This window comes from Mytilus trossulus, chromosome 9, assembly GCF_036588685.1.
Source record: "Mytilus trossulus isolate FHL-02 chromosome 9, PNRI_Mtr1.1.1.hap1, whole genome shotgun sequence".
Taxonomy (NCBI): Eukaryota; Metazoa; Mollusca; class Bivalvia; order Mytilida; family Mytilidae; genus Mytilus; species Mytilus trossulus.
This window is the reverse complement of record NC_086381.1, coordinates 65,823,512-65,847,126: the sequence shown is the minus strand read 5'-3', so window position 1 is coordinate 65,847,126 and position 23,615 is coordinate 65,823,512. Positions and strand designations below refer to the sequence as shown.

The 23,615-nt window shown below is 33.0% G+C and overlaps 1 protein-coding gene across 3 annotated transcripts; it reads left to right on the top strand.

Annotated features, from left to right (window-relative positions):
* The first annotated feature begins 5,933 nt into the window (after window positions 1-5,933).
* Window positions 5,934-19,729, top strand: LOC134683264 (lysosomal aspartic protease-like). Of its 3 annotated transcripts, none has more exons than XM_063542447.1 (9): window positions 5,934-6,096; window positions 6,541-6,676; window positions 7,323-7,446; window positions 8,357-8,475; window positions 8,975-9,174; window positions 9,799-9,921; window positions 14,737-14,884; window positions 15,272-15,370; window positions 19,368-19,729. In XM_063542447.1, exons 1-9 carry the CDS (start codon window positions 6,035-6,037, stop codon window positions 19,536-19,538), a joined length of 1,182 nt encoding a protein of 393 aa, XP_063398517.1. In that variant the 5' UTR covers window positions 5,934-6,034; the 3' UTR covers window positions 19,539-19,729. The 3 variants fall into 3 exon arrangements, with proteins under 3 accessions (XP_063398517.1, XP_063398515.1, XP_063398516.1); XM_063542445.1 differs by lacking the exon at window positions 19,368-19,729 and adding an exon at window positions 17,388-18,566; XM_063542446.1 differs by lacking the exon at window positions 19,368-19,729 and adding an exon at window positions 16,148-16,466.
* The last annotated feature ends 3,886 nt before the right edge of the window (window positions 19,730-23,615 follow it).

Below are 23,615 nucleotides of genomic sequence, written 5' to 3'. Positions count from 1 at the left end.
AGAACTCATAATACCGTACATCCTCTCGATACTGTTTTTATTTGGCATTGCACAAGTTCATGAGTTTCATTACGTCTTTGCATAAACACGTAGGATATACTGATTAACACTTTTAGATACATGATTTACTTCTTAGTTGTATTTCGCTTTGAAATAACTATAAGTTACTACAATTACTCCTTTGTCGATATTTTATGTGCATGGTTTTTGTGCCTTGTACCGACCTTTTGAGTTTAGCCAATTGCAACTGAACTTTTTTTATGCTGTTTCACCAGTGTTCTAGGTTAAGGAGAGGACTTGGGCTCACATGTTTAATCCCGCCGCACTTTTTTTGTCGGTCCAACGTCAGGATCCTCTAGTTCATTGGTTATATAGAATTGTCATGTTTCTTCTTCTTCAGCACATAATGCATAAGTTATAAATAAATAACCGTTAGTTTTATCGTTTTAATTTTTCATATTTTTTTTCCCGGTGCCTTTTTTAGCCGACTGTATGGTATAAGTTTTCCTCATTGTTAAATATTGTACATAAGACTATAATAATTGCTTTATACACCCACTTCTTTTAAACTTTGGTGGAAAACTGTCTCACTGGTCATCACACCACATCTACAAAGCTTTATATGTAAAAAAATAATTTAAAAAAAAAACAGTTGGAATGACATCTATGGCATTCGGCAAATTAAGTTCAACGAGCTCCTACATGTATGTCTGCTTTCGTCTAGGCGAATTTGGACCAACATCGGCATTTGGAAGAGCCTCAAATTGTGAAAAGAAAGTCATTAAAGTTTCAATGACTGTACTATACTTTTAGAAACTTTATTTCCTCTGGAATATATTTATTAGCTGTTCATTTCATCTGAAATAACATTGAAAGTCTCAACTTTCAATAGAAACATTCCAAGCAGATGTAAGCTGGTTAAATATTTCAATTTTGGCTTTGTATGACAGATATTTTTAAGTTCAACTACTTTGACTAAGTTAACAGATAAACATTTACCATAAAATACAGAAAAAGGGTCGCCGACATCATCTCGAATACCTTGGCAAGAAAGTGATTTGTGACGGTTTTTGTCAACGAACTGTACAGTAATTATTTCAAAACGCACAACGAACGCGACACATTTGGTGGAACGAACAATACAGTAACAGAAAATTTATTTTGTATGATATTGCGTTTATTTTAAGTTCTAGGGTACATTTGAAGTCACGTAGTAATTCAAAGTATAGTTATTTAGTATTGCTTAAGGTATTAATACGCAAATGTGTATGCACGAAAAGATATTCAGCATTGTTTATACCAGAAACCGTATGAAATTGCACCATGTCTGTGCGTTTTGCATCTAGCAGTTTTATCAAATGTTTTATACAATATCTAAAACTTACAACAACTGTATAATTGAATACATAAACTAACATGCACATTGACATATTTAGAGAGGCATTCGAAATTGTTGTCATCCCAAATGTTGTCCTGATTATCGCTTCGAACGCGTCAACGTCCGGATTCATTTGTATCGGGGTTATACGGGGTGATCATAAGCAATTGCAACAACTGTACTAAGGTTCCATTCCAATTTTTTTCTTGTTAAAATGGGGGCCCCGCGCGGGACACCTTTATCAAAATCCTGGATCTGCATCTGTTGTTGACTATATATATATATTTGTAGGATCCTTTACTATAGATAATTTAGCTGATCTGTAACAATAACATCTTCATGCCTTATATATCATGTACTGTAGTACGCCGCTAGATTAATACTGACGTGGAAAGGTAACACATGCCAACGAAAGCTCTTTTTTTTTTGAGAGCCCAGGTGGTCGTGTGGTCTAGCGGGACGGCTGCAGTGCAGGCGATTTGGTGTCACGATATCACAGTAGCATGGGTTCGAATCCCGGCGAGGGAAGAACCAAAAATTTGCGAAAGCAAATTTACAGATCTAACATGGTTGGGTTGATGTTTAGACGAGTTGTATATATATATATATATTTTTGAAATTTTGAAATTATTCAAATCTAATTTCAAAGCCAAACATTTGAAATTCCGAGGATGTATATAAGTACCGAAACCGTTGAAGAGCTATATCGTATATGATAAAAATACCTAAAATAAATTATAGCCAAATTCATCTAAAGTCAACTTTGACACATTCCCCATCTCCATTCTATATATAGTTGTATATATTTGGCAATCGCCAATGGCAGTCAGCAGGGTTAAAGAACATCAGTTGTTCGACCTGTTAGTCAAATGCGTTTTGTTTAAATATACTTTTTCACTCTTTTGGTCTTTTGGAAAATGTTGTTTGTGCTGTTTTTAGACCCTTCTACAACGAAATTTGTTTGACATGCACACGTATAAAAATTGCGGTTTTTATCCAACGCAGTCATAGGTTTGAACGTAGTTTTCAATTTAGACTCGTTTATATTTTTTGTTTGGGCATGTATCATATTTTCCCTCCGGTTTATATGATCCGTTCATCCTATATATTGACTCTTAAAATTCAAGAGTTAATCTAAAAATGAGGGTACTTTCTCTAAAAATGAGGGTGCTTTTTATATGGCCTTCCAAATACCGTTTCGATCCCTAACATCACTGAAGAGACATTTATTGTCGAAATCCGGATATGGTGTACTAAAGAAATATTGACACCGAATGTTTGTGGCACAACATCCTGTCCACAAGTTAACAATTTTTTTTCTGTGACGTATTAAATTTATAATAAGATCCATTTTGTTACAACCTGTGATCAATTTTATTTGGCAATCGCCAATGGCAGTCAGCAGGGTTAAAGAACATCAGTTGTTCGACCTGTTAGTCAAATGCGTTTTGTTTAAATATACTTTTTCACTCTTTTGGAAAATGTTGTTTGTGCTGTTTTTAGACCCTTCTACAACGAAATTTGTTTGACATGCACACGTATAAAAATTGCGGTTTTTATCCAACGCAGTCATAGGTTTGAACGTAGTTTTCAATTTAGACTCGTTTATATATATATATATATATATACATAAGTACGTCTGAGTCAGTGACAACCCTACAACAGATGTATCCATCGGATCGCCATCAATGATGGTGATACATGGCTGTGTACATAATGTATATACAACTCGTCTAAACATCAACCCAACATGTTGGGTTGATGTTTAGACGAGTTGTATATATATATATATCAGAGGGTACTGCACATGAAAAAGACAAAAAGACATCCTTCTTTTTAACAGATATTGTATTTGATTGCCAATGAGGCAACTATTCAACAAATATCATTGGCCGTGGATGTAAACAACTAACGGTATAGGTCACCGTATGGCCCGTATTCGACAATGAACAAAACTTTATAGTAAAAAATATAAAAAAAAACACACGTTTAATAATTTTATGCGTCCGAAGCGCTTTTCTTGATTTACCTTCATCAAGAACGCTCAAAGCCAAACATTTGAAATTCCGAGGATGTATATAAGTACCGAAACCGTTGAAGAGCTATATCGTATATGATAAAAATACCTAAAATAAATTATAGCCAAATTCATCTAAAGTCAACTTTGACACATTCCCCATTTCCATTCTCAATTTTATTTGCTTGAGGGAGTTGAAACCTTAGTTTTCTAATAATTTCAAAATTTATAAACGGACAATTTTAGAAAGACTTGTTAAATCATGTCAGTACTTCGGTACTGACTACTGAGCTGAAGATATCCTCGGGGACTGATAGTCCACCTGCAGAGGTATCGAACAAGTGGTGTAAAAATTGGAAACAACACGTTTAATAATTTCATGCGTCCGAGGCGCTTTTCTGGAATTACCTTCATTAGAAACGCTCAAAGCCAATTATAGTAAGCTGTACAAGGCACAGTATGACAACAACGATGCTTCTTATGATTAACAATAAACGTTGACCGCATATTAAAGGAAGGAGATGTTTGCTTCGGCAAATTTTTTTCGGCTGCTATATAAAAACAGTTATATATGTTAACGCCTCGACTCGGATTGTTAAATGCCTCTCGATGTTACAGGTTAAGAACAAAGCTACGCCATAGGACCGTCAAATAATTGATTAGTTCCCTATCGGTCGTAACTGTTGCTTTGACTTGTCGTGTATTTCTTATTTCCTTGATATAAGTCTAAAGTCTGTTGCTTTGACTTGCCGTTTAATTCTTATTTCCTTGGTGTAGTCTAAAGTCTTTTGCTTTGACTGGCCGTGTATTTCTTATTTCCTTGATGTAGCCTAAAGTCTGTTGCTTTGACTTGCCGTTTATTTCTTATTTCCCTGATGTAGTCTAAAGTCTGTTGCTTTGACTTGCCGTTTATTTCTTATTTCCCTGATGTAGTCTAAAGTCTGTTGCTTTGACTTGCTGTTTATTTCTTATTTCCTTGGTTTATTTCTTATTTCCTTGATGTAGTCTTATAAAGTCTGTTGCTTTGACTTGCTGTTTATTTCTTTTTTCCTTTGTTTATTTCTTATTTCCTTGATGCAGTATAAAGTCTGCTGCTTTGACTTGTTGTTTATTTCTAATTTCCTTGATGTAGTCTAAAGTCTGTTGTTTTGACTTGCCGCTTGTTTCTTATTTCCTTTGATGTATTATATAGATAGTCAGTCCAAACGCCAGTATAACCCCCTTAACCCATTTTGTAGAACATATATCTATAATCAGCCTGTATGTGTTTTTTTCTTCGTTTCTGGAGAGGCTGATGACTATCCAGCTTGTAACCCATATATGTTCCACATTCTGTTTCTCAAACTCTGGATTTTTAATCGTGTAGGATGACAACTTCAAGTGCTCCTCTTTTTGTTTGCTTTCCAGGCGCGGATCCAGAAGGGGGAGGGGGTTCCGGGGTTGGAAATTTGTAATTGCGTCTCCAAAGACAGCAAATACCTAGTTAGCGTTGCTTGTTATTTTCACGTATACAGCTATTCCACATTTGACCATCTGATCTATTAAACCATATAGATAAGGGTTTTCTTTAGTTTACTCTGTTATTTGTGGTTATCTATAGTAAGAAGAATAGTGTTTAGATTTTTGTTTAAATGAAAAAAAAGAAGATGCGGTGTGATTACCACAGGCACTCGTCTTTATATAAAAGTTTATACGAAAAAAATATTCTGAGACGAGTGCCGCAGGCTATGGTGATAGCCAATGATACAACATTTTACAAGACTTAGAGACCAAATGACACAGAAATTAACAACTGTAGGTTACCGTACGTCATATCAACTACAACACCGAGAAAATCCAATATCACATAATTAAAAAAAACAACAGCGTACATGTTTGTGTAAATACATATGTTAAATTACACATTTCAGTTCAATCTTATATCATCTGACTATATGATCCTATATGAAATATTCTTCGCTGTTCAAACATTCATACTCCAACAGTAGCAACTGAACTAAATTATTTGTCATATCATTACAAACATCTTGTCCAACAAATCTACAGTGCATATTTATATAAAGTGGATCCGGAGGGGTGGGGAAACGAAGCGTGCACTCAATTGGTACCACTACCGTGTTCTAGCTGACTGTGTCTCGTTAGTGAACGCTTTCAACACGTTTTATATGATGCCATTCATTAATTTGGTTCTTCGTTGAAGTGAAAGTAGGCCTCAGTGACCGAGATGAACTATTGCATCATTATAGTCTGAATATCGAGGTTCACAGTGAGTTGGAATCGCAAATTTGACAGGTGCGCTCGACTCAAATTATGACGGCTCAAATCTTTTAAACGGACTGTTTTAAAACTGAACCATTGGCAGAGACAGGCTCTGACCTTTGTTCCTCATTCAATGAAAATCCCAGTTAGGAGTTAATAAGAGGGAACATAATTTATTTTTCAATTAATATATAATAAGACATAGTGTGGGAGATAAATTAGCCGACATGCTAAACTGCATATCACAGGACCGTATTGCAATCTACGAAGGGACATGACTCAGATAACGCATCACGTGAACATTTTATCACATGATTTGGTTCGATTTATAAAAGTCCTTGTCAGCCGGTATCTTTCTTTGCATTTACTGGAATCTCACCATGAAGGCATTAAATATTTGTTTGTGCATCCTTCTTGTTACCGTTTGCAGTGCATTACAGAGGTAAGAATGTCACAAACTTCGGGCATACTATAAACAAATATTGTTTTACGCACTTTTTGTATGTTGTGTGATCATGACATCCGTAAAATATTAAAAGTGTTAGTCACGGGACTTCCTTTGTATTAATGTTCTGCTTTGTCATGTAAAATACTATAAATCAAATCGCTTTCTGTATGGAAAATGTTGCAAAACTTAACAAACATTTGAATGGTGAAAAAAGGGGGGGGGGAGTGTAGTTAAAAGATGAAACTTGTGAATTAAAGTCTTCAAAGTTTCTAACAATAAAGGTCTGATTGGGGATGATCTTTCTATTGTGCTACCTTAACAAAAAGAAAAATTGCAAAATTCATAAAGTCCTTTATAAAATGGCGAAATCCAAAGCTCAAACACATCTAACGCATGCAAAAACAAATGACACATTCCTACATAAACTTTTATTTTCAGAATCAAATTGAAGAAGTTTAAGACAGTGAGAAGAACTTTAGCCGAAGTTGGCACATCCATAAAAGCTTTAGAATGGAGATATGGCTCAGACCAAATCAGAGGACCATCTCCTGAACCCCTGGTAGACTATATGGATGTAAGTATTCTAAAAAGTCTCATGTGTCTATCCTTTAGCATATTTAGACAAGTGTCTAGATGAGGTTTACAGAAATGAGAATGATGGGAAATAAAGCGAAGAATAAAGGGGTAAAATTAAATAAAAATGAATTGAGAAAAATTAAATAAAATAATGAACAGCAAAAAAATATCTCCTCAAGTTTTTTTAATTAATTATAAAAAAGAGACAATATTGCTTATCGCTTATACATGTAGGTAAAACAAATAAAAGAGATAAATGGTAAAAAAAATAAAAGAGATAAATGGTAAAAAAAATTAAAAAAAATAAGGACCCCATTATACCTCTCTGAGATTGGAATGCAATTTCTTTTTTCTTTAATCATACATGCTAAGAATTGAATTTGCTTTTCATTAAAAAATTATTTTAGCTTTAGAATACGACATTTTAAAATGAAATTACAGTAGGTAAAATTTGAGTTGGCAGAAAAAGATGGTTGCCCCAGGTAGTAATTGGAAAAAAATCTTGAGCTGTATTGAAATTTGAGCTTGTTTGATCTTTTTTAAAAGGTAGACAATTCGAAAGGCAATATACAAATGATATACAAGCTATCAGCACAGTAAAACCTACATACATGTAGTATCACATTCTATATTATTGTTTTCAGGCACAATATTATGGTCCAATCACAATAGGAACGCCACCACAGACCTTTAATGTTATATTTGACACTGGATCATCTAACTTGTGGGTACCATCAAAGAAATGTCATGTCACTGACATTGCTTGTTGTAAGTATAGTGAACTTGATAGCTTAATGCAATATTCAATTACTTGGAATTACAAAATACATATGATCAATGTTCAAGTACTTTATCAATAATTTCAATGAAGTGTGTTACAAATATAGATTACTGTGGATTCATTAATATTCGTTGAATACCAATTTTCGTGGATTTCTTTGGAACAGGAGAACCACGAATTAAAATGTTCAACGAATAACAAATTTTCTAAAGGAATGATTGTAGACTTTGCCAAAACCACGAAATTAAATAACCACGGATATATAAATTTTCCTCAAACCATGAAAATTGATATCCATGAAAATAAATGATCCACAGTATACCACAGCTTTGAGTGTGATACAATATTTATCCACTCGAGAAAATTAATTTAGTGGTGGATTTTGTTTCTCAAATGATTTCTAGAAGATATGCAGTCAAACTTTTAAAATCTTTTTCGAATGATTTGCTAAATGATTTGTTCTTTATATATACGACATGATCATCACAGTAGGAAAGCGAGGTCATTTGATGTCACAATCATTATCAAATTTTGATCAATGGAGAACTGAGATCAAACATACTTCTCACTAAGGCTAGTAAACAAAAATGACCATTGTACAGATTATTGACATTAAATTTTGAAATAGATGACACTAAATATTTGGAGAGAAAAAAAAATCAAGATGAAATGACTAGCTGACTGACTTTTATTATGTCTATACATTTTATATATCATACAAAATTATTTATAAGTAATTAAAAAAAGAACATTGTAGTCACATTTTTAACATTGTAGATACATGTAGAACATATAGGAAGATGTGAAATGAGTGACAATGAGACAACTCTCTGTCCAAGTAGCAATTTATTAATGTAAACCATTATGTCTGATCCATGATAATATTTACTTTTTCAGTATTGCACCAGAAATATGACAGCACAAAGTCAAGTACTTATGTCAAGAATGGAACTGCCTTTTCTATAAGATATGGAACAGGAAGTTTGACTGGTTTCCTAAGCACTGATTCAGTAACAGTAAGTTTCCATTTGACAAATTACTAGTAAACAAAACAATAAAATTGAGAATGGAAATGGGGAATATGTCAAATAGAACAAACCTTCCTGAGCAGATGACAGCTGAAGGCCTCCAAAGCTCTTTTGCCATAAGATTTTTGTCTTCCTTCTGTCTCAATTTTGTATTGGCTATACTCATGAACGGCATGACAGAATTTTGTGAAACATTGAAACTTACTCATTTGATTTACTATTGCATTTCATTCTCCAAAGAATTTTTTGGGGTTTACATAGCCATGACATGGACTTTGTCTTATCAATAAACTACATGTACAGTATCCATCATGTCAAGTGCAGATTTAGAATGGGGCACTCTTGGTGTGCACCCACTATGAACATAGTAGTTTAAATCTAAAATGAAATGACATGAATTTTTGGGGAGGCAGAATATTGCTTTGCCTTCTTTTTTTGCATTAATCGATAACATTTTAAACTAAACCTTTTTCGCTATTTTTTATAGATTGGAAGCATCACTGTGAAAGGTCAGACTTTTGCTGAAGCAGTAACCCAACCAGGAATTACATTTGTTGCAGCCAAATTTGACGGTATTTTAGGAATGGCCTATGAGAGAATTTCCGTAGATGGTGTTACTCCAGTTTTCTATAACATGGTTAAACAGAATTTGGTGCCAGCACCAATCTTTTCATTTTACTTAGACAGGTATAAATTACTATCGCATACTGAAGCATCACTAATTTTCAAGAGTAGAACATAGTAGCCACTTAACATGATAAATATTTTTATGTGTGTGAATAAATGATATTTAAGAATTGAATGTTTGAATGTTTTGCTATTGATAATCTTTGATTCCTCTGGAAATTTTTCAATCTCCATTAAAAGATTGAGTTGCAACAAGAATAAGGTTCAATTAGGTTTACAGTTATAATAAGTATACACTAATCCTACAAATTGACTAAATTGAGAGTATATTTGATTATAGATATGATTTGGGAAATTCATTTGTTTCTGAATTTACAGTATTTTTGTCTAAAAAGGTAAAGAAGCTTATGGTAAACAGAAATGAAAGCACATAATATATAACTTATAACAGAACACTATGATATATGTGAGGCAATTGGTATGTAGGACGGTTTTAATACCCAGACATTTAACAGATTTCTGAAATTGAAGTAATACCATTGATAATCGTCTAATATTTGTGCTGATGAGGCTTAAAGCAATCACCAGAAACTATTAAACTAGAAATTCATTGGTCCCATTATAAAACAAAACCCATCAGCTTTGCAGTCCACTCTAATCTCATGTTGTTTATAATTTTTTCAGAGATCCCACTGCAAAAGAAGGTGGAGAGTTACTCCTTGGAGGCAGCGACCCAAAGTTATACAAAGGAAACTTCACATACGTTCCAGTCACAACACAAGCATACTGGGAGTTCAAGATGGACGGGTAATCTATTTTTTATAAAAACATGAAGTTGAAAAAGGCAAAACTTGGGATCCTTTATTATTCCCTTGATATTAATTTTTGATGGAATTTGTATGGTTAAACCATGACTTTAAATGTTAAAAAAAGCATTTTTATTCTTGCAGCAACTTTAAGCAAAATGAAGCACATAAATATTCTCAGTAATACAATTTTTCCAAAAATCATGAAAATTTGTACCCCTGAAAATAAGGAAATCCACAATATAACTTAATAGCTTGATGTAGGGAAATTCGTTTTTACAGTTAAGCTAAATCTGATAACTTAAATATAACCTAAAATATAAATCAAGATGAATAACTTGATAACCCATGAAAAGTCCATTTTACTGCACTTTAGCTTTTGCCCTTGACAAAAGGTTATTACATTTGTCATTTGAAATCAAGCCATAGATTATGTATGATAAGATAACAAGTAAAGATGGTTTTATCAGTGTCAAGTAGAACTACGGATGTTGTTCAAGGTCAATAATCTAATTGTCTAATCAATCCATTTATTGACTTTTCATCCTTTATAATTATTATCTAATCAAATGTTTGTTTTACGGTCTACAAAATTAACTTGTAGTTTTGATGGGACAAAATAGATCATATAGTTGATTAAACTTTTAACTGACTTGATAAGGCATATATTCCAGACATTCTCTATTCATCTATTGTTCATTCAATACAATTATTTTTTTTATAAAGAAGGACTTTCTGGGATATATGAAAATAAGTAAATACATAGAATTTATTTGTTGGTGCAGAATAAAAATCATTCTATAACTTATTGTGATTTGTTATAATAAACAAGATATGGTTCAACTATCCTGTAATCAGAGGTAGAAATTAGCACTGGTCAGGTGGTCCGAGACCAGTAGAATTTGCATCAGACCAGTAGATTTGGTCCGCAGGTGGTTCGTTGGACCAGTAGAAATTCGTTGATAAAATTCACTTACAAAAAAAAGTACCTACGAAATCAATTACACGGTACTGTGGGAGGGGGTACTAAGTTTTACAATTGATCAAGTTAATCAGGAGCAACATTCACAAAGGCACAAAATGTGAAAATTTTCGGAAGGAGTTAAGCCTGGACCAAAAAAAATAAAATAAGTCATGTAAGTGGCATTCAAAAGGAAGATTGGAATAAAGTTTATGAGATTGACAAAAGGAAATGTAAATATTAAAAATTATAGGGAAAAGATCGTGAATGATTAAATTATATAGTCTATTGCAATGTAATGTGTCGTGAATATAGGCCAAGAGACTTTTTATCATTTTCTTATGTAATTGTTTCCCGTACTTTCGCGCACACTATTGTTAATGTAACGTAACGTTATTGTTACGTATATCTTTCATCTTACGATCATAAAGCATCTAAACTAGCAAGACGTTATTATTCCTCCACAACAAAAGTGAATAACCCTCAAGATATTGGTGCCGTGACGAAAACCACAACTAGAGATGAGTTTGAAACTCAAAACAATAAGAGCCGCACATCGACGAGGAGTAATAAAACTACTGAAAAAAGCAGACCCGACAGAAGAACCGCATCAAGATGTTATCAACCTCAGATCCATGATGGAGCTCATAAAAACCAAGAAGAAGACATTGTCTGACCTCAATGAGAAGATTCTAGAATCTATTAAAGAAGAAGAAGACCTCGACGAAGAAATTGAAGAAGTTGACAAATACGAGTTAGATATTCAAATTGGAATAACGAAAATTGAGAAGATCCTAAAAGAAGTAAGTTATTCTAAAAATCAATCAGCTCTTAACCCTCATGCATCAGATTTTATATGCAATAACCCCAGCGTGCAAGAACATTCTAACCAGATAATTTTCAACTCAGAGCAAACAAACCTAAGCCAGTCAAGCATGCCCATCTCCACAGTATCAAGTCATTATAACAAATTGCCTAAACTCAACTTGCCAACTTTCGGCGGTAATCTACTAGAATGGTCAGCCTTTTGGGATTCCTATAATAATTCCGTACATGAAAATCCTTCATTGAGTGACGTGCAACGATTTAATTATTTAAAATCGCAACTTTATGGAGAAGCTAGCCAGTGTATTTCGGGAATGCAAATGACTAATACAAATTATATTCAAGCAATACAAATTCTACACGAGAGATTTGGCCAACAACACAAAATAGTTAACGCATACATGCAAAATTTGCTAAATTTGCCTGCACCAACGCCCGGAATTAGGGGACTGAAATCGTTCAGTGACACAATAGAAAGTAATATACGTGAACTAGAAGGAATGGGTCGATATCAGGAATCGTATGGAAGCCTATTAATACCGCTTATACTCAACAAACTGCCATGTTTTGTCAGACAAAATATTACTCGAGACCACGGTAATGATGATTGGGATATTTCAAGTTTACGCAAAGCAATAAAGAAAGAAATTTGTATCCAAGAGGCCGCTAACGCCAATCCTATTGAAACCGATATTATCCCCACCGCATCGTTCGTGACAGAAACAACAAATAATAGATGGAGTTCAACAGGGTCTAAAGATAGTAACAACAATAGTTCAGTTAAGACAAAAAGGCCGTGTTTGTTTTGTCAAAACCCGCATCACCCAAATGAATGTACAAAGATCACCGATATAAACCCCGCACCCAAATCGTAAAGGAAAAACGAGTTTGCTTTTACTGTTTCGGTAATCACAAGGTTTCGGAATGCAGGTCAAAATACAGTTGCCGAAATTGCAGTAAAAAACATCACAGTAGCATATGCCGTAATAGTTTACTAAATGAAAACTTCACTTAAAATGAAAATAAAACCGTAACAAAACCTGTCAACGAAGAGCTACAAAGTACAACGGAAACAAAGAGCGCCGCTATGCATTCTGCCGTTACAGCACATACCGAAATTTTATTGAAAACCGCCGTAGCGCCCGTATGGTACCATGATGAAAGTGTTATGACTAACATTCTACTCGATGAAGGCGCCGAGAATTCATTTATTTCTCAAGAACTAGTAGAGAAACTTCATATCAAACCAACTGGTATAGTAAGCATGCAAATTTCTGCATTTGGCGGGAAAGAAGGTGAGGTACGCAACCTGGAGAAAGCAACATTATCTGTTGAGACCGAAAGAAAAGAAAGAATTCCAATGGAAGTAATTATTGTTCCAAAAATTGCCGCACCGATACATATGAAGAAACGAGTAAACATTAACAGCTTGCCCTATTTACGAGGATTACAACTTGCCCACCCAGTCACGCAGGATGAAAAGTTTTCCCTTTCACTTCTCGTTGGAGCAGACTACTACTGGTCTTTAGTACAAGATGAAATTATTCGAGGTGACGGACCAACAGCTGTTAAATCCAAAATAGGCTATTTGCTATCAGGACCCCTTAACACAGATACTGACAATACACAATGGAACTCTACAATGATGAATGTTTTAGTGGTGCACAAACCTGAGGAGTGCAATTTACAGAGGTTTCGGGACATTGAGTCGAGCGTTTTAGAGACGGATTCTGATGAAACCATACAAAATGTACAAAACCTAATGCTTGAGTATCAAAACTCTAGCCTAACTTTTAAGGAAAATAAGTATGTCGCAAAACTACCTTGGGATCGAGTTAAAGACACCATACCATTTTGCACATCTGGGATAGATTTTACCGGACCTCTACACATCAAGGATACATCTCATCTTTTACACGGAAGGATTATTACGACCACAGAGATGCACAACGACAAACACAACGCGAATATACAACTTGATACGATCACAGCAAACAAACTATTTGAGCAGCAAAAGTACGGACTTCTAGAGAACTAATTACCACACGACCAATTGTGAAGTTCTAACCGTTAGAACCATAGTAACTGTTAAAGGATTATTGTGAAGGACAGTTAACGTAAAGTGAAATTACAAAAAAAACAACTTTCAATGTGATTCATTTATAGAACTTTAAAGTTTTGATTATTTATCATTTCAAATAATTTTATTTCTTATGCATTTTGAGGCCCCCAGAATGTCGTGAATATAGGCCAAGAGACTTTTTATCATTTTCTTATGTAATTGTTTCCCGTACTTTCGCGCACACTATTGTTAATGTAACGTAACGTTATTGTTACGTATATCTTTCATCTTACGATCATAAAGCATCTAAACTAGCAAGACGTTATTATTCCTCCACAACAAAAGTGAATAACCCTCAAGATATAATGAATTGTATAACGTGGAAAAATTTGCAGTGACAGACCTAAATAAGAAATGTATAATTTTTGTAACAAGATCTTCAAATTTTAAGTTAGATTCTGTACTTGCTCATGAAAAATCAGAACAGCACAAAAAATCTAAGAGAATGTCATATTTGCAGGACCAGAAGATTTAGTGCCGGACTAGTAGACTGGTCCAGCTGGGCAGTACACAAAAATGCCTAAATTCGACCCCTACCTGTAATCCTTACGAATCTGAAACTCAGTATTGTTATTTTTGTTAAAACAAGGATGTATTTTTCATGCATTTGCAACAACTAAATTATGGTATGCCAGAAAACATTTGTTTATTGCACCCTGAACGAACCTTATTTTTGAGAGGTGATCCTATCTTTTTCACTAAAAATTGGGGAAATCATATTTTTACTGGTATAGTTATTGTCAGCAATGTTCTCTGTTCAACTGTTAACTTAATGCCAAAACTCATCAAATAGTATTGTCAAATTTGAAGAAAAACAAAACATCTGAAAAATACTAGCAACTATAACAGAATTACCTGGTGCTACATCTGTGTTGTATTTAATTATTTTGATGCTTTTCTCTCCTTAGAATCATGATGAATGGAAAACAATCCGATTTCTGCTCAGGAGGATGTAAGGCTATTGCTGATACAGGTACCTCCCTTTTAGCTGGACCTGTTGATGAGGTCACAAAACTCAACGAGATGATTGGAGCTAAACCATTGGCACAGGGAGAGGTATGAATTTTAAATGCTGTCATCTGAAATAGTTTTAATATGAATGTTTTTTTATTCCCTCTTACTTTTTACAATACTTGGTTAAAAAAAACACTTTTTTTATTAAAATTATTTACATTTTTACTTTTACGGTTTATACAATGTTACACCACTTTGACCACAAAAAAAAGAGAATGACCAATTCTTATAGTAAACTTTTACGCAGTGTAAGTTCTGTTTCAAGAGAAGCTCAAATTTGAGGTTTTTTTCACTTTGAATTTGATCCTTTTAATAAAAAGTAAGAGATTGTTCAATTTAAAATTAACAACAGGGGTTTGTGCTAAAGAATGGAAGAGCCCATCACGTAAATAGTTCTTGAAAATAACTTGACAAAAAAATCTTTTTCAGTATGTAGTTGATTGCAGCAAAATTGACAGCCTTCCACCAATAAGCTTTGTTTTGGGAGGAACAACCTTTACCCTTACAGGAAAAGAATACATTCTTCAGGTAACAAAACTACATCCAATATTCTATTTGAATTAAAGGTATGGAGTATTGAGCATGGAAATTTCTAAGCAATTTAAGCAGTATTTCCCATAAAAAAAGATGTTCTCAATGTCATTTGTGAAGAAATGTAGTAACTGTGGATTAATTTTTGTTGGTATGGTGCCATTTTTTTGTGGATTTTGTGAGAAAAGATGAAGCACTACTTATATTTCCAATGAAGTACTATTGTTCTATAGGCTTACAAGTATGCAGATTTTAGTGAAACTGCGAAATGAAATATCCACAAAATGCTTTTTTTTTATCAATCCACAAATATTGGTACCCTCAAAAATCAATCCACAGTAGGTACTGATCCACCAAATGGATATGTATTGCATCATGGGTTTATAATGGTACTGGATATTTCTGGTGGAACACAGGTGCAGACTAGATTGATACCGAACCTTAATGATGTCAAATACAATTTTTGATGGATAGAAATTAAAAATTTTGAATAAGTTAAGTTTTTGAAAAACCACATCTAGCATACAATCAAATGCAGGATTAAGTTTGTTTAGATTCTTTTTATTTTATTTAAAGAGCATATTGTACAACACCTTCCTACACACCATAGTCTTTAAAAACACATAATTACTCTAGTTAACTTTCCCCTATGCACAACAACGCTTAAACACAATTCAATATTACCTAAGCCTGCCTTAACACACAGGGCTTAGACAAAATCAATATTTTGTTGGATCTGACATCTAATATGATACTAATTGTTTTGCATTTCAGCTATCAAAGTTTGGGGTTACCATTTGTATTAGCGGATTTACACCACTTAATGTTCCTCCCCCAAAAGGGCCCCTTTGGATTATAGGGGATGTTTTTATTGGTGTTTACTATACAGAATTTGATCTCGGCAGGAATAGAGTTGGTTTTGCACCATCTGTAAAGCGTCCTAAGTAAACCTGGCTTAAAATTGCTATTGTGTCATATCTTTAAAACTCAATTTATCTCTTATGAAACAGAAAATGGGAGATAACTCTTCTATGACTTAAGTTGTAAAAAGTGTAGGATTTTGAGAATTATAAACAGTAATTGCTAAAAACATTATTTAAAATGATTATTTGGGTTTATTTCCATTAAGATTAAATCTTTCAAAGCAAACCTGGTCTGAATAATTGAATGAATTAATTGTACCCTTGAACATGACAAAAAAAATTATATGACTAGTTCATGGGAATGACAAATTCATAAAGCAGTTATACAAGTATTTGACATAATCATTGTTGGGTTTTTTTCTGCAAAATTTGTAAACCAAACAAATTCTTAAAACTTTCATATTATTGAAAGATTATATTCTTTACTCCAAATTTTTAAACCAGATTTATAAAACTTTCATATGACACAATAGCTGATATTCTTTTCTGTAAAAATTTATGAACTGCGCATGTTTAAGTCATCTAAATGTAATTTCTAAAATCTGTGGAAATGTCTAGCCTACTTCGTAACCTAGCTTTTATGTATATCTAAGACTGATTATAAAGAACTTACTCATCAAGCAATCATCCCTATATCAGTCATAACTGACGTCTGGATATGTTCTCAACTCTTTTATATAACAATCATAAAAATATAAGTCATGACTGCAGTTCTGTTGCCTTCTTAACTTCAACCATTCATTTGACCTTCAATCATAGTGTATAAAAATCTTAACATGAGTAATAACAATTTCTAAATGAAACCTTGGCAGATCTGGGAGCAGATAGTTTGTTTAGAAGGGGAGCAAAATGCATCTTTGATGGACTGATTTTAATGTAATAAAATTTATATAAAGTAGGAATCCTTATCTCTGGGAAATGTTAATTGATGAAGACAACTTGTCTGATTTCTTGATCTTCTCAAGTGACTGATTTAAAAGATTGGCCATACACATGGACACATCTGGATTTTGAAAGAGAAAAACAAACAATCAGATATTTAGGTTTTTATTACTTGAATATATAATATGTTTATTTGCTTTGTATTTCAGGTTTCACAGGCAGGGACATCAATTTGTCTCAGTGGATTTATAGGACTTAATGTTCCTTCCCCCTTGGGACCCCTTTGGATTTTAGGGGATGTTTTCATTGGTCCCTTTTATACTGAATTTGATCTTGGAAATAATAGAGTAGGGTTTGCACAAACCGTACAACCCACCCGAAAATGGAATTTGCATTAAATGTATTTGACCCAGTATACATCTGCCAGTGACAATAGAATGAACAATTTATTTAGAAAATCCTGGACAAGTTTATTTGATGCAAATTTCAAAAACCTACACAACCCTTTTACTAACAGTTTATAATAAATTTACTGATTATTGTCTTGAAGCTAAATGTTGTCAAAAATCTTGTTCATGTAACACTTTTGACCATTTTAAAATATTTAAAGACCAAAAAGAACTTTAAAATAAAAATTTCGATGAAAAAAAACCCCCAAAAATCAGTATATTTATCATACATTTTAAAAGCATGCAGTGTTTAAAAGAGATGTTAGATTAGCAACATAGATATATTTATTTTATTATTAAGCTGTAATCTAGATGTAAATGTTGATCTAAAAGATCCAGGCTGTATTGTATGGTTATTTCATACTAATTAACAGAATTTATAAATACTAAAAATTGCTAGCAAATTGTATGTTGCGACTAACAACAACTTAGCTTATTGGATGATTGTAAAACAATCAATTCAAACATTTTTGCATTATTTTGAGGGAATTTCATTAATGTTGATAACAATTTAATAATTTCTTACTGAAAGATTATTTGGGCTTCTTTGCATAATGCTTATTGTGGTAGATCTGTAAAAATGATTTTTGAAGTGATCTCGTTCATAAATGTCTATTGTTTTCCCTTTTTATATTTCATGTTTGTATATTTGTGAGTTTTTACATACATATATTTTTGTTTCTGGATAGTGACATAAATTATCCATGCAATGCAGAAGAATGCAGTTTTATAAAGCAAAAATGTTACTTAATAGCTCTTTAATTTTTTTTTAAAGGGGATTGAGTTCTCAAGTTTTTTAGAAAAAAAGAATCTCTGGAAACTTCAAAAGTTTTTAACTAATTTTTAAAACTTGAAATTGTGAATTATACCTTTGTTTACTTCCAATTACATAAGCATTCCAATAAATTTTATAATCTAAGACTAAGCTGTTTTTTTTTTTTTTAAAACCAAACAAACTCTGATGCAAATTCGACCTAAATATCCTTAATTTCCAAATTATGGCCCTGGATATCTCCAAATTCAACCTACATTGTAAATACATCATATGGGATAATGTTCATACCTTGGTTTAATTTTTATATTTCATATCTTTTTCATACTTGTACATAGCTATATACATCCCTATTGCCTCAACCTACCTGAGATATTGACTCATAGCTGAATTCCACCAACTAAACAGAACTTGCACATAAATCTGTTTAGTCGTGTATTATTATTTTTTCAGTCTGGAATGATTTTGATTGGTGCATGGCATGGTTTTTATTTAACATAATTATAAACATGGTTGAAATTTGTTAAACCATTAGGCTTGATTCAAAAATGTGTTTTCTGATTGACAGCACTTGTACAGATGATACATGAACTCTAAAATATATTTCTTTATATAGAAATTAAATTTCATAGAGTAATTTGGAAAAAATTGCCAAGTTTTCAATTTCATTAATTATTTTCAGCATCAGTAAAAATAATTCAATGAAGAAATTAAATGACCAAAAATTTTGTATGTCATTGATTTTATTAAAACTTTTGTTTACATCAAAGATTTACATTCTGAGTTTCATTTAACTCAATATCAATGAGGCAAAGTGTTGTTGGGTATAAGTTTTATCATCATATAACCACACACACTTCTTTTTTCATGAAATTTCAAAATCACTACTAATATTAACAAATTTCAACTGAAGCATGAACTAACTGTTGTCTAAGCTTATTCTTGTGCAAATCCTGCTTATTCTACAGGTCAGTCAACAAGGTACAACAATTTGTCTCAGTGGATTTGCTGGAATTAATGTACCCGCCCCTCTTGGTCCATTATGGATTCTTGGAGATGTTTTCATTGGACCATTCTACACAGAATTTGATCTTGGAAACAACAGAGTAGGTTTTGCACAGACTGTCAACCCACAGTAAAGAAGATAATAATGGAATGTTGAGATGTTAAAAGAAAGATTCCGATGCTTGAAAATGCTCAAAGACTCACCGATTGTGTTTTGTTTAAATTATTATTTATGAAAGTGCAAAAAAACCTGAGAGTGCAAAAATTGTTAAAGTGCTTTGTTTTGAAGAATTTTGAATAAATGATTTCTGTATTTTTGTTAAAACTGGTTTTTATTATTAGCATCTCATAATAGTAATTACACTGATTTGAGTCCACATGAAACATAGTATAGAGTAAACACTAATTAACATCCATATAACAGACATTTTGATAATTTGCTGTTTCCGAATCTTTTGCATTCTACGTACAGTTTTTATACGACCGCAAAAATTGAAAAATTTTTGGTCCTATATTGGTATTACGTTGGAGTTGGTGGCGGCCGCGTCGTCTAAAAGACATTTGGTTTTCACACTATAACTTTAGTATAAGTAAATAGAAATCTATGAAATTTAAATACAAGGTTTATGACCACAAAAGGAAGGTTGGGTTTGATTTTGGGAGTTTTGGTCCCGACTGTTTAGGAATACGGTGCCAAAAAGGGCCCAAATATGCATTTTCTTTGATTTCACACTATAACTTTAGTTTAAGTAAACAGAAATCTATGAAATTTTGACACCAGGTTTATGACCACAAAAGGAAGGTTGGGATTGATTTTGGGAGTTTTGGTCCCAACAGTATAGGAAAAAGGGACAAAAAAAAGGCCCAAATAAGCATTATTCTTGGTTTTCGCACAATAACTTTAGTTTAAGTAAACAGTAATCTATGAAATTTTGACACAAGGTTTATAACCACAAAAGGGAGGTTGAGATTGATTTTGGGAGTTGAGGTCCAAACAGTTGAGAATAAGAATTAGGGGCCGAAAAAAGGGCCCAAATAAGCATTATTCTTGGTTTTCGCACAATAACTTTAGTATAAGTAAATGGAAATCTATGAAATTTAAACACAAGGTTTATGACCATAAAACTTTGTTTGATTTCATCAAAAATTGAATAATTGGGGTTCTTTGATATGCTAATCTAACTGTGTATCTAGATTCTTAATTTTTGGTCCCGTTTTCAAATTGGTCTACATTAAGGTCCAAAGGGTCCAAAATTAAACTAAAGGTTCTTTGATATGCTGAATCTAAACATGTACTTAGATTTTTTATTATGTGCCAAGTTTCAAGTTGGTCCAAAAAACCCTGTGTTGTGTCAACTATTTAATCACAATCCAAATTCAGAGCTGTATCAATCTTGAATGTTGTGTCCATACTAGTCCCAATGTTCAGGGTTCGAACTCTGCAATCCTATAAAGCTGGGCCCTGCGGAGCATCTGGTTAAAAGCTGACACAAAAATGTATGGTTGATATCCTAAACTAACAAATTCAACTAACAAACTGACATTATTTTGATTTTGATATGTTTGAGGAGCGAACAATAAAGTTATCATTATCTGTTATATTCCAACAGTGAATTGAGAATAAAAGGTGTAAAAATCATTAAATAGTTTGATATTATTAAACCCAAGTGGACTTGAGCAAAATAGCTTTTACAGTCTTATTTAGTTCAGCATTGCATAAAATTGAGAAAGGAAATGGTGAATGTATCAAAGCGACAACAACCCGACCATAGAGCAGACAACAGCCAAAGATGATATACAATTATCTTATATATAAAAATAAGATGTGGTATGCTTGCCAATGAGACAACTCTCCACAAGAGACCAAATGACACAGAAATAAAAAGCTAAAGGTCACTGTACAGCCTGCAACATTGAGCAAAGCACATAATGCATAGTCGGCTATAAAAGGCCCTGAAATACATGTACATAGAAACAATGCACAGACAAACATTACAGAAAATCTTGTGAAAAAAACAAAAACAGCTTGCAGAAATTCAAAATCAGTGATGCATATTTACAAAGCAGGAGAGGCTTATACTAATCCCTGGTCTTGCTTCTTTTACAGTTCAAACAAATTATTTGTTTCTATCCTCCTGTTGGCAAGTGAACCTGTAAAAATTGTGCAAAATTAGTTTTCATTGTTCTTGATTACATTTAAAATCTTTTGCTTATAATTTCATTCATTTAAAATTTGTTTTCCGGTATTTGTTTTATTTTTGTTAGGAACAAAATTAATAACTCATAGATATATAGGAAGATGTGGTGTGAGTTCCAATGAGACAACTCTCCATCCAAATAACAATTTAAAAAAAATTTCAACCATTATAGGTCAATGTACAGCCTTAGAAGACGTGAACAAAATCTGGACCACTGCAGCATTAAATTAAGGTCAAGGGCAGACAAATAAATATGTATACCACTTACAATAAATTACGATTATCTGGTCTATTTGCCTATTTGCTTGGGTTCACCTTATGTTGGTCTATTCATTGTTCATTGACCATGTTTATGTAAGACCTCTTAGTAGAACCAGTATATGGTAAATTGGGTCATTTCTCAAGAATTATAAGGTTAACTCAATTCTTTCTGAAATGACACCCCTGCTTTACTGTTCATGTATGACTGATTTGATGTTGAACAAGAATGTGTCCATAGTACACGGATGCCCCACTCCCATTATCATTTTCTTTGTTCAGTGGATCGTGGGATAAAAAATACAATTTGGCACTTAATTTAGAAAGATCATAACCTAAGGAACATGAGTACAAAGTTTCAAGTTGATTGGACTTCAACTAAATAAAAAACTACCTTGACCAAAAACTTTAACCTGAAACTTGCACTATCATTTTCTATGTTCAGTGGACCGTGAAATTGTAATCAAAAGTCTAATTTGACAATTAGATTAGAAAGATCATATCATAGGGAACATGTGTACTAAGTTTTGAAGTTGATTGGACTTCAACTTCATCAAAAACTACCTTGACCAAAAACTTTAGCCTGAACGAACGAACGTAGGTGGGGCATAAAAAAAGTTTGACTAAATGAATCACATAAACCCGACATTATCAATGATTAATGTAGTTTAGGTCAAGGTTAGATGAACCCTGTAAGACGACATGCATTTACACCTTGCAATTATTCCTTACACCTTGGTTAATATACGAGGAATATATATATCCATGAAAAACTAACATTGACCAATGAACTATGAAAATAGGGTCAAGTTTCGATTATACCTGCTAGAAAGACATGTTCAAATTACAATCATTCTATACATCAAACATAGTAGATCTATTTCTACCAAAACATAACATTAACCAATGAACCATGAAAATTAGTTCAAGAAAGACATGTACAACTAATAATTATCCCATTCACCAAATGAAGTCCTGAACTACAAAAGGCTTCTAGTATTTGAGATATAATTACTGTAACCACTCCAACTTAACCTTGATCATTGATTAATGAATTGAGGTGGAGTTAAGATAACTTTTTAAGACGGATATTTTGACCTAGTTATGATAACATACAAAGTATAGTTATCCTATTATTCGTGATATAAGTAAGTTTTTCAAGCAGTCACTTAATCATAAATGAGGTCAAGTACAATGAACAGATGACTGAAGGACACTTTCTCTATTGAATTGTTTCATATTTTTCATGTTGAGGCCTTTTAAAGTCAACCACACAGTATGTGCTTTTCTCATTGTTGAAGGCCATACAGTCGCCTATAATTACTTACATTTCCTTCATTTGAACTTTGGTGGTTAGTTGTCTCATTGGTAGTAATACCACATCTCCTTATTTTATAATCATAACATAATGCAGCTGAGTACATGGTACGAAGCATCTAGTTCTTTTAACCCCTAAAATATAAAGCTTTATGCAAATAGTACCGCCACCTGGTTATAATCCCCATGTCTCATACTTTTCAACTTTCAATGCATGAATGTAAAGGTTATATCCATCAGCTTTTTCTTTTCCCTATTTTTAAAAGAACATCTCTTTACGGGATCAATAAATTGTCATGTCTTTTTTCTAAAATTGCTCATAATGCCTTTGTTTTCTCCTGTCCTGACTTTTTTCAAAGTTCATCCTTGCCCCCCAACTCACCCTAAAATTAAATGGTAGCTTCCTAACAAGCTAAACTATAAAAGTGTAGTGTAGTG